This window comes from Coregonus lavaretus (genome assembly GCF_964263955.1).
Source record: "Coregonus lavaretus genome assembly, chromosome: 18".
NCBI classification, from domain to species: Eukaryota; Metazoa; Chordata; class Actinopteri; order Salmoniformes; family Salmonidae; genus Coregonus; species Coregonus lavaretus.
The window spans coordinates 16,427,099-16,439,357 of NC_140005.1; the positions used below are offsets into that span (position 1 = coordinate 16,427,099).

The 12,259-nt window shown below is 42.4% G+C and overlaps 2 protein-coding genes across 2 annotated transcripts in view; both read left to right on the forward strand.

The window, feature by feature from the left end:
• Window positions 1–1,046, forward strand: part of LOC311145332 (collagen alpha-1(XII) chain-like) — a gene marked incomplete at both ends in the record, with an annotated part of 7,384 nt that extends 6,338 nt beyond the window's left edge. Inside the window, one exon of the mRNA XM_084181562.1 lies at window positions 1,023–1,046. Within this exon, the coding sequence (XP_084037688.1) occupies window positions 1,023–1,046 (24 nt within the window). The remainder of the gene's footprint in view (window positions 1–1,022) is intronic.
• Window positions 1,047–1,521: 475 nt separating this feature from the next.
• On the forward strand, window positions 1,522–10,595 carry LOC311145529 (uncharacterized protein). Its single transcript, XM_084181794.1, has 9 exons — window positions 1,522–1,575; window positions 1,997–2,050; window positions 2,651–2,722; window positions 2,982–3,017; window positions 3,455–3,521; window positions 3,654–3,836; window positions 5,088–5,165; window positions 8,138–8,308; window positions 8,684–10,595. The coding sequence occupies exons 1-9, from the start codon at window positions 1,546–1,548 to the stop codon at window positions 8,692–8,694; spliced, it is 702 nt and encodes a 233-aa protein (XP_084037920.1). The 5' UTR covers window positions 1,522–1,545; the 3' UTR covers window positions 8,695–10,595.
• Window positions 10,596–12,259: the final 1,664 nt, after the last annotated feature.

Sequence of the window (12,259 nt, forward strand, 5' to 3'; positions counted from 1 at the left end):
AACATCAGGGACAGACGGATATTCTGCAAAGGGTACAGGGATTGGATTGCTGAGGACTGGGGTAAAGTCATTTTCTCTGATGAATCCCCTTTCCGATTGTTTGGGGCATCCGGAAAACACCTTGTCCAGGGGAAGACAAGGTGAGCGCTACCATCAGTCCTGTGTCATGCCAACAGTAAAGCATCCTGAGACCATTCATGTGTGGGGTTGCTTCTCAGCCAAGGGAGTGGGCTCACTCACAATGTTGCCTAAGAACACAACCATGAATAAAGAATGGTACCAACACATCCTCCGAAAGCAACTTCTCCCAACCATCCAAGAACCAAGAACAGTTTGGTGACAACCAATGCCTTTTCCAACATGATGGAGCACCTTGCCATAAGGCAAAAGTGATAACTATGTGGCTCGGGGAACAAAACATCTACATTTTGGCCAGGAAACACCCCAGACCATAATCCCATTGAGAACTTGTGGTCGATCCTCAAGAGGCAGGTGGACAAACAAAAACCCACAAATTCTGACAAACTCCAAGCATTGATTATGCAAGAATGGGCTGCCATCAGTCAGGATGTGGCCCAGAAGTTAATTGACAGCATGCCAGGGCGGATTGCAAAGGTCTTGAAAAAGAAGGGTCAACACTGCAAATATTGACTCTTTGCATAAACTTAATGTAATTGTCAATAAAAGCCTTTGACACTTATGGAATGCTTGTAATTATACTTCAGTATTCCATAGTAAAATCTGACAAAAATATCTCATAACACTGAAGCAGCGAACTTTGTGAAGACCAATACTTGTGTCATTCTCAAAACTTTTGACCACGACTGTACATGTTCCACTACTGTCCTGCAACTGTAAACCCTATACTGTAAACCCTATACTGTAAACCCTATAGTCATGGCTAAAAAAAGGGAATTGTAGACTACACTCCTAGAAAAAAAGGTGCTATCTAGAACCTAAAAGGGTTATTCGGCTGTCCCCATAGGATAACCATTTGAAGAACCCTATTTGGTTCCATGTAGAACCCTTTCCCCAGTGCTGAATGACCGGCCCCTGGATTTCAAAGATTGGAGGGATTATCCTGTGACGTCAATAATGAGCATCATTTAGTTGAGAATCACTCACCCCCATCAAGGACGACTTTACTTTGGGAATATGAGACGCCCCTGAATCCTAACAATTACCCTGTGATGTTAATAATACTTGAGAATAATTTCATTGAGAATCTCTCATCGCATTAAGATGTTATGACTATAGCAGCCTTGGCTGTCGAAAGCTCCTGCTAACAACATGCATTTCAACAACCCAAATCAAGTATCCTAATGTACTGGCACTAAGTTGCATCAGAGAAGTCTATCATTTTCTCACTAAATCACAAGGAAACTAGAGACCAGTTATTACAGAGTAAAACTAGTAAGTGTCATTTCTGGCAATATGAAAAGGCAATTTTGGGCCATTTGGTCCGATGTGTGTGTTATTACTGGTTATCAGAGTTTGATTGAGTGTGTTGTGTTCCTGCAGGGTTCTGCTGGTGCTGCTGGTCCTATGGGTCCTGTTGGACCAGGTGGAGTGAGGGTAAGATCAGCCTCTCTGGGGCTCTACACAGAGCTGCTCAGTGTACAGGCCCTGTTGAAAGGCCATGAATCTAGCCAGCACCTACTTAAGCACGTGTGCATGTGATCACCTACTTAACTCAACGTGTGCAGCTAAACTGTTGTGTGCTCCTAGTATTCTGGTGCATGTCAGATGATGTCGTTGGGCTCCATTAGAATGGCGCAGTATAACACACTACAGAGATTAGAGAGGTCCTGGTTTATTTCACTGAATTTTTTTAGTCCCATCTCTTGGAAGCACCACCAGTTTTACAGCACCATAAAACGTACAGTACATATATACAGAAATAAAGTTAATGTTGACAACATACCTTTAACACAAAAACAACTTAATGCCAACTGTTATTGCTGCCTGTTTGTGATTGGCTATCTTCTCTTCCCAGGGACCACCAGGGAAGGAAGGACCATCGGGACCTAGAGGTCCAACAGGACCGATGGTGAGTACTGTAGCTAGGAGACGTGGTCAAAACACAGACAAACTCAGTCCTTCAGTCAGTAATAAGGATAAAGCATGCATCTCATTCTCTCTACTATGATTGAGGCCTGCCTCTAGTTAATGGCCACACCATACCAATAGGCAGAGGGCCAGCATGCCATTCATATATAGCCTACTTTACCATTCGGTCTGCTCTGAGGTCCATTAAGCATCCCATCCCTGTTGGGAGTGTTTCTACCCACTTAAAGGAAAATTCCACATCTATCTGTTTCATTATTCCATTGTTGATATAGTCCCAAAATGTTTTGCTTGTCTGCAATCAAGTTTTCAAGATATATAACTTTCAAAGTATGGAAATACAGCCGATAATGAAACGAATACCAAAATATAGTTTTTGGGTGGCGTTGTCCTTTATATGTTCTTGGCACAGTATACCAAGTGGTGCCTTGACTGTGGATGTACATCTCAGTATAGGGCTGGTCCCTATTATACAACAGGCTATTTAACTGAGACCAGGAGTGGTTGTTGTCCTTATGTTTACTGCTGGGTAACTTTGGTAAGATGATGTAACAATAACGCTGTCCATCTTCTCATCATCCAGGGAAGTCCAGGATCTCCGGGTTCACCAGGAAACACAGGAAGCCCAGGAAAACCAGGAGACACAGGAAACCCAGTATGTACAAATACAAGGGGTCATATGGTGATGATGTATGTTTCATCAAGGTCAGCAGAGCCCCTAGCCATCTTCCAAAAACATCTGAAATTCTACCTCTTCAAAGAGTGTCTTCAATCATCCCACCTCATTCGATTAAATTGGAAAACGTTAACCAACTTCCTATTTCATAGTGTATTTGTGGTGCTTTGTTGCAAATCTCATACAAATGAATGGCATTCTTGTTATTGAGAACATCCATGTTTCCTCTTTTTCACAGGGATTGGCTGGAATAAAAGGAGAAAAGGGAGAGAGGGTATGTACTGTATCCTTTAGTCCAGGGCTAGGCAACTAGATTCAGCCGCGGGCTGATTTTTTGTCAGAGCCGATGTTCAGTGGGCTGGAACATAAGTATAATAATTTGTATACTGCAAATTGACCACAACTAAGGCCCAAAATAGGTTGTATTTGAAAATAACAACCATTTTATACCTTAATTACATGGAGATACGATCACATCTCTTTTTTTATTAGTGGGAATACTTGGTGAACAGATTTCCTAAATGAAACTCATTTTTAGCTGAATTCCTGGTGATTTTAGTCATATTTTGACCAAAAACTAAAATCCTAAAAACGTTGGGAGGTGCTTTTGTTTTGCCCAGCCGGACACCTGTAGTCGACCCCTGCTTTAGTCACTTCATAACTTCTCAGAGTAGCATAACCTTGTCTCACCAAAATGTGTTTGTTTTCCAGGGAGACTTTGCATCTCAGAATCTGATGCGCTCCATTGCCAGACAAGTTTGTGAACAGCTTGTGAATAGTGAGTTCCTATCTAGACCTTCATAAACTAGCATTGGTTGGGTACACCTACACACACATACAATGTACACAAATAAACCATCTATGTGATTTTGCGATGTGCCTTGATCATATCTTCATTAATTCCTCTCAGGTCAAATGAGCAGAATTAATAATATGATCAACCAGATCCCCACCGGTTACTCTAGCAACAACCCGGGCCCTGCAGGCCCCCCTGGTCCCGCAGGCAACACGGGTCCTCGTGGAGAACCTGGACAGACTGGCCGAAACGGTTTCCCTGGAAACCCCGGCTTACCTGGAAACCAAGGAGAGAGAGGTGATTGTGATAGTGTGCCGTTTATGTGTTTATGTTTTTTGGCCTGTTTTATTACTTCCTGTTTGTTTTTGTATGGCTAGAAAGTAAATTACAACCTATCAGAGATGCAAAACTTTAAGTTATGACAGGACACGGTCCTCTTGTTTATCCTATGTAACATCCTAGGATAACGGTTGGTCTGTTCTTTGAGCCTGGAGTAGCATTGCAACTTTTACAACAATGGTACAATTAAATAATGACAGGAGCACAAAGATCAAATGGCAGTTTCGATTGCAAGCAATTGTGCATAACCACATCTAGTCTAAAAATATAGAGTTCATGACATCATGTAAATAATTGATGGTCATCTGCCATCAAATCAATTTTTATTTGCCACATGCGCCGAATACAACAGGTGTAGACATTACCGTGAAATGCTTACTTACAGCCCTTAACCAACAATGCATTTATTTTTTAATAAAAAGTGAAATTTAACAACAACAACAAAAAAGTGTTGAGAAAAAAAGAGCAGAAGTAAAATAAAATAACAGTAGGGAGGCTATATACAGGGGGGTACCGGTGCAGAGTCAATGTGCGGGGGCACCGGCTAGTTGAGGTAGTTGAGGTAATATGTACATGTGGGTATAGTTAAAGTGACTATGCATAAATAATTAACAGAGTAGCAGCAGCGTAAAAAGATGGGGTGGGGATGGGGGGCAGTGCAAATAGTCTGGGTAGCCATGATTAGCTGTTCAGGAGTCTTATGGTTTGGGGGTAGAAGCTGTTGAGAAGCCTTTTGGACCTAGACTTGGTGCTCCTGTTCCGCTTGCCGTGCGGTAGCAGAGAGAACAGTTTATGATTAGCGTGGCTGGAGTCTTTGACAATTTTGAGGGCCTTCCTCTGACACCGCCTGGTATAGAGGTCCTGGATGGCAGGAAGCTTGACCCCAGTGATGTACTGGGCCGTACGCACTACCCTCTGTAGCAGTTGCCATACCAGGCAGTGATGCAACCAGTCAGGATGCTCTCGATGGTGCAGCTGTATAACTTTTTGAGGATCTGAGGACCCATGCCAAATCTTTTCAGTCTCCTGAGGGGGAATAGGCTTCACTTCCTACAGTAAATCTGATCCATGCTACAATTTACTCCATCCTCAGACATGCTCATTTGTGGTTTTTAAATATTTTATTTGACAGATACATGGGGCTGTACAATGTGACCTTTTGTCATTGCTAATAACCTGTTGCCTGTGTATCTGATTGTGCTGTTGCAGGGATGCCAGGAGAGAAGGGAGAGAGAGGATCCCCTGGAACAGGACAGAGAGGACAGAGAGGACTCAGTGGTCCCCCTGGTAAGATCTCGGCCATCACTCCTCACTTCTCATGTACAATAACCCATTTCACAGCTACAGTGAGGGAAAAAAGTATTTGATCCCCTGCTGATTTTGTACATTTGCCCACTGACAAAGACATGATCAGTCTATAATTTTAATGGTAGGTTTATTTGAACAGTGAGAGACAGAATAACAACAAAAACATCCAGAAAAACGCCTGTCAAAAATGTTATAAATTGATTTGCATTTTAATGAGGGAAATAAGTATTTGACCCCTCTGCAAAACATGACTTAGTACTTGGTGGCAAAACCCTTGTTGGCAATCACAGAGGTCAGACGTTTCTTGTAGTTGGCCAACAGGTTTGCACACATCTCAGGAGGGATTTTGTCCCACTCCTCTTTGCAGATCTTCTCCAAGTCATTAAGGTTTCGAGGCTGACGTTTGGCAACTCGAACCTTCAGCTCCCTCCACAGATTTTCTATGGGATTAAGGTCTGGAGACTGGCTAGGCCACTCCAGGACCTTAATGTGCTTCTTCTTGAGCCACTCCTTTGTTGCCTTGGCTGTGTGTTTTGGGTCATTGTCATGCTGGAATACCCATCCACGACCCATTTTCAATGCCCTGGCTGAGGGAAGGAGGTTCTCACCCAAGATTTGACAGTACATGGCCCCGTCCATCGTCCCTTTGATGCGATGAAGTTGTCCTGTCCCCTTAGCAGAAAAACACCCCCAAAGCATAATGTTTACACCTCTATGTTTGACGGTGGGGATGGTGTTCTTGGGGTCATAGGCAGCATTCCTCCTCCTCCAAACACGGCGAGTTGAGTTGATGCCAAAGAGCTCCATTTTGGTCTCATCTGACCACAACACTTTCACCCAGTTCTCCTCTGAATCATTCAGATGTTCATTGGCAAACTTCAGATGGCCCTGTATATGTGCTTTCTTGAGCAGGGGGACCTTGCGGGTGCTGCAGGATTTCAGTCCTTCACGGCGTAGTGTGTTACCAATTGTTTTCTTGGTGACTATGGTCCCAACTGCCTTGAGATCATTGACAAGATCCTCCCGTGTAGTTCTGGGCTGATTCCTCACCGTTCTCATGATCATTGCAACTCCACGAGGTGAGATATTGCATGGAGCCCCAGGCCGAGGGAGATTGACAGTTATTTTGTATTTCTTCCATTTGCGAATAATCGCACCAACTGTTGTCACCTTCTCACCAAGCTGCTTGGCGATGGTCTTGTAGCCCATTCCAGCCTTGTGTAGGTCTACAATCTTGTCCCCTGACATCCTTGGAGAGCTCTTTGGTCTTGGCCATGGTGGAGAGTTTGGAATCTGATTGATTGCTTCTGTGGAGAGGTGTCTTTTATACAGGTAACAAAATGAGATTAGGAGCACTCCCTTTAAGAGTGTGCTCCTAATCTCAGCTCGTTACCTGTATAAAAGACACCTGGGAGCCAGAAATCTTTCTGATTGAGAGGGGGGTCAAATACTTATTTCCCTCATTAAAATGCAAATCAATTTATAACATTTTTGACATGCGTTTTTCTGGATTTTGTTGTTGTTATTCTTTCTCTCACTGTTCAAATTAAACTACCATTCAAATTATAGACTGATAATTTCTTTGTCAGTGGGCAAACGTACAAAATCAGCAGGGGATCAAATACTTTTTTCCCTCACTGTATGCCTCTGCCAAGGTCTCCCGTCTCACAAGAAAACAGAGACCATTAACGGAAGCCCCTGACTCTGTAATTTGCCTCATATACCTTAACAACAAGGTATGGAACATAAGAATCTTCCTGCATACTAACTGTAAATGGTTGTGCTCAACAGCTGGAGACAGAAGGTTCCTAATCACTACTTCCTGATCTACAGTTCTTAACTTGTTTCACCATGGTAGCCATTTTTTTCTACATCCTATCCTTGGACCTCTCTTTGTGACTTTTAGAACTTCTCCCAGTGCAATATAAATGACAGACCCGAGGGGCAGGCCAAGATTTACCTAGATGTGTCTCATGAACCTTCGTTTGGGCAGCTGTGCTTCATAAATTCTTAGTGAACGGTCAAACGAATTCCCAGCAAAACACTTCTCCTTTCTAGAGAGAATTTATGCTTATTTTTCACAGGATTGGTCCACACAGATGTGTTCACACATTTGCCATGGGACTTAAAGTTCCTCTTGATCAACATACAATACATCAAAGGAATTGAGAGCCAAGGTCTATTTCTGGATGAAGGATGTAACATTATGCATTATAGCTGCTATCTTCTCTTATCAAAACAATGTTACCCCAACCTCTCATTCATCAGTGATCCCAAACCCATTCTAGAAATGGCTGAGGATTAGTCTCTAATAGCCGTCTTATTCACTGTTGATATTATGCTGTCTTCATGGAGGTCCCTTTAACATAACATCCACCTTTAATTGATATTCAGCATGTGAAGGCCCTGAGTCCCTAGAAGCTTTCCTATCACAAGGGGTAGGGGGGCTAGTGGAAATATCAGGCTATACATGATGTCTACTTCCCCCGTCCTATCGAACACTGCCAAGTCTGTTTCTCTGAATGAAGTAAGACACTACTAAACTCCTGTAGGAGGAAGCTAGTTAGCTAGCGATGATGACTCATTGTTGAGTGGGAGAATCAGATTGTTGTACAATGAGCGTTGCTTTGGTGGCTCCTTCATTGACAACACATGTGCTCACTTAAGAGAGCAAAGAGCAAGAGAGAGTGAGAGAGTGGAGGAAATTCCATCCTTTGTTTGTACTGTCTAGACAGACTGGGGCAGGGGGTAACTCCCCAGAGCCCTGACTGGCTCACTTTTTATCAGACTTTTAATTGAGCCGTCTAAATATTGAAATTACAGTGGTAGAAACCAATAGTCCCCCCTCCACTTCCAGTTGGGATTTAAGGGTGATGTCAGGGAGTTTTCATTCTGAGTCTGACTATTCCTGAATTATTTTCCATACCCCACCTCACTCTCCCTACTCCCAGGGCCACCAGGCGAGGCTCGAACCGGCGCCACAGGTACTACGGGCTCTACTGGGCCTCGGGGCCCTCCTGGTCGCCAGGGAACCCCAGGAGTGAGGGGACCACCTGGGCCCCCTGGCTACTGTGACTCCTCCCAGTGTGTTGGCATTCCTTACAATGGACAAGGTTACCCAGGTATGTCCACGACTGACTGAATCCCAATCTGCATGGCAGGATAGCTGAATGCATAGTGAATGGAACGTATGCACACTAATTTATTTACAACTTTATACTTTCTGCTCTGGTTCAATGTATGGAGACATGGGTTTCAAGGGTTCTAAACAAAATGCCGTTGTAAACAAAACTTTATGCAAATTGACCAGTGGACTTATTTTTGTCCCCACAACCCACTTTTGACAACATTATGAACCCTTTACTTCCAAGGTCTCAATATGTTTGTTATAGAGTGGATATTCATAATAGCATGTTAAACACTGCCAAGTAGAAATAGAAATGGCAAATAACTTTCTGCAACAGAGAGATCTAACCCCCTGTTTGAACTGTTTTCAGGTCGGTCCTAGTAAACACTCTATGCTGCCTGTGCTGCTTACAGTCCTGTTTCTGAGATGTTAGCTCACTGGCTAATGAGCCCTTAAGGGTAACCACCGGGGACATAACTAATGAACGACGTTAAAAACCCAAAAACGAGACAGAAAGGAGTGGACTGGCACTAACACCACTTCACAGCTACTATCAGACAAGCTGCAGGGATGGCAACCCTACTGGCCTGTTTGCATCTTGAACCAAACCCCAGCAAACAGAGAGAGCGTGCTTCTCTACGCGGGAAGGAGCTTGTAATAAACAAACAAACCAAAAACTACTAACAAAGTGGATCTCATAACAAAAGAACAAGTGTTAACATGTTGACGTAGAGGTGATATCTGTAAATAGACTAATTGTGCCTTGTAAATGATGTTTGAACCACACAATCCACTAAAACCAGTTAATATCTTTATTGAGCTTGTGCCTTATAACCCGCTTCTTACTGACTTACTGCCAACATAACCTCTGTTTTATTACAGTATGAGGCCTGTGATTTACACAGCTTGTGCTCCGGTCCAAACCGAAGCATGTGACATTTGTACATTTAATCATGATGTTCTTTGTATGTTTGCCTAATCTATGCTAAATGTTATTTTCCTGCCATTTTCTTCTATATATATTTACAGTGCATTCAGAAAGTACTCAGACCCCTTGACTTTTTCCACATTTTGTTACGTTACAGCCTTATTCTAAAATGGATTCAATTGTTTTTTCCCCTCATCAATCTACACAAAATACCCCATAATGACAAAGCAAAAATAGGTTTTTAGATTGAATTTACCACAGGTGGATTCCAATCAAGTTGTAGAAACATCTCAAGGATGATCGATGGAAAAAGGATGCACCTGAGCTCAATTTCGATTCTCATAGCAAAGGGTCTGAATACTAACGTAAATAAGGTATTTCTGTTTTTAATTTTTAATAAATTTGCTAAAATGTCTAAAAACCTGTTTTCGGTTTGTCATTATGAGGTATTGTGTGTAGATTGACGAAAAAAATATATATTTAATCAATTTTAGAATAAGGCTGTAAAGTAACAAAATGTGGAAAAAGTGAAGGGGTGTGAATACTTTCCGAAGGCACTGTACATACAATACCGTTCAACAGTTTGGGGTCACTTAGAAATGTCCTTGTTTTTTTCGAAAGAAAAGCTATTTTCTTTCGAAAAAGCGGGTTATTTATTGGCCAGTCTGAGATATGGCAGATACTCAACTAGTCTCAAGAAGGCCAGTTTTGTTGCTTCTGTAATCAGCACAGCAGTTTTCAGCTGTGCTACCATAATTGCAAAAGGGTTTTCTAATGATCAATTAGCTTTTTAAAATGATAAAGTTAGATTAGCAAACACAACGTGCCATTGGATCACAGGACTGATGGTTGCTGATAATGGGCCTCTGTACACCTATGTAGATATTCATTTTTACATTTTAGTCATTTAGCAGACGCTCTTATCCAGAGCAACTTACAGTTAGTGAGTGCATACATTTTTCATACTGGCCCCCCGTGGGAATTGAACCCACAGCCCTGGTGTTGCAAGGGCCATGCTCTACCAACTGAGCTACAGGAGGCCTACTCCTGTATAATATTCCATTAAAGATCAGCCGTTTCCAGCTACAACAGCCATTTACAACATTAACAATGTCTACACTGTATTTCTGATCAATTTGATGTTATTTTAATGGACCAAAAAATTGCTTTTCTTTCGAAAACAAGGACATTTCTAAGTGACCCCAAACTTTGGAACGGTAGTGTGTGTATATATACAGTGAGGAAAAAAAGTATTTGATCCCCTGCTGATTTTGTACATTTGCCCACTGACAAAGAAATTATTAGTCTATAATTTTAATGGTAGGTTTATTTGAACAGTGAGAGACAGAATAGCAACAAAAAAGAAAAACGCATGTCAATAATGTTATAAATTCATTTGCATTTTAATGAGGGAAATAAGTATTTGACCCCCTCTCAATCAGAAAGATTTCTGGCTCCCATGAGTCTTTCATACAGGTAACGAGCTGAGATTAGGAGCACGCTCTTAAAGGGAGTGCTCCTAATCTCAGTTTGTTACCTGTATAAAAGACACCTGTCCACAGAAGCAATCAATCAATCAGATTCCAAACTCTCCACCATGGCCAAGACCAAAGAGCTCTCCAAGGATGTCAGGGACAAGATTGTAGACCTACACAAGGCTGGAAGGGGCTACAAGACCATCGCCAAGCAGCTTGGTGAGAAGGTGACAACAGTTGGTGCGATTATTCGCAAATGGAAGAAACACAAAATAACTGTCAATCTCCCTCGGCCTGGGGCTCCATGCAAGATCTCACCTCGTGGAGTTGCAATGATCATGAGAACGGTGAGGAATCAGCCCAGAACTACACGGGAGGATCTTGTCAATGATCTCAAGGCAGCTGGGACCATAGTCACCAAAAAAACAATTGGTAACACACTACGCCGTGAAGGACTGAAATCCTGCAGCGCCCGCAAGGTCCCCCTGCTCAAGAAAGCACATATACAGGCCCGTCTTAAGTTTGCCAATGAACATCTGAATGATTCAGAGGAGAACTGGGTGAAAGTGTTGTGGTCAGATGAGACCAAAATTGAGCTCTTTGGCATCAACTCAACTCGCCGTGTTTGGAGGAGGAGGAATGCTGCCTATGACCCCAAGAACACCATACCCACCGTCAAACATGGAGGTGGAAACATTATGCTTTGGGGGTGTTTTTCTGCTAAGGGGACAGGACAACTTCATCGCATCAAAGGGACGATGGACGGGGCCATGTACCGTCAAATCTTGGGTGAGAACCTCCTTCCCTCAGCCAGGGCATTGAAAATGGGTCGTGGATGGGTATTCCAGGATGACAATGACCCAAAACACACGGCCAATGCAACAAAGGAGTGGCTCAAGAAGAAGCACATTAAGGTCCTGGAGTGGCCTAGCCAGTCTCCAGACCTTAATCCCATGGAAAATCTGTGGAGGGAGCTAATGGTTCGAGTTGCCAAACGTCAGCCTCAAAACCTTAATGACTTGGAGAAGATCTGCAAAGAGGAGTGGGACAAAATCCCTCCTGAGATGTGTGCAAACCTAGTGGCCAACTACAAGAAACGTCTGATCTCTGTGATTGCCAACAAGGGTTTTGCCACCAAGTACTAAGTCATGTTTTGCAGAGGGGTCAAATACCTATTTCCCTCATTAAAATGCAAATCAATTTATAACATATTTGACATGCGTTTTTCTGGATTTTTTTGTTGTTTTTCTGTCTCTCACTGTTCAAATAAACCTACCATTAAAATTATAGACTGATCATGTCTTTGTCAGTGGGAAAACGTACAAAATCAGCAGGGGATCAAATACTTTTTTCCCTCACTGTATATATATATATATATATATATATATATATATATATATATATATATATTAGTTCATTTGCTGAGGGACATTTGTTGTCTAATACCTCAGTGGGTTTTAGGAGTAGGAAAATGATAAAGGAAAGAGCTAGAGACTAGTGGCAATGTTGTCATAGTGTTTTGTTACAAATTCAATTCCAGCTT

Excerpts from the sequence above, each read along its gene's own strand:
- LOC311145529 (XM_084181794.1), top strand. The coding sequence starts at position 1,546 with ATGGGTCCTGTTGGACCAGGTGGAGTGAGG. Across the intron at positions 3,018-3,454 it reads AAGGAGAAAAGGGAGAGAGG|GGAGACTTTGCATCTCAGAA; the intron begins GTATGTACTGTA and ends TTTGTTTTCCAG. Across the intron at positions 5,166-8,137 it reads AGGACTCAGTGGTCCCCCTG|GGCCACCAGGCGAGGCTCGA; the intron begins GTAAGATCTCGG and ends CCCTACTCCCAG.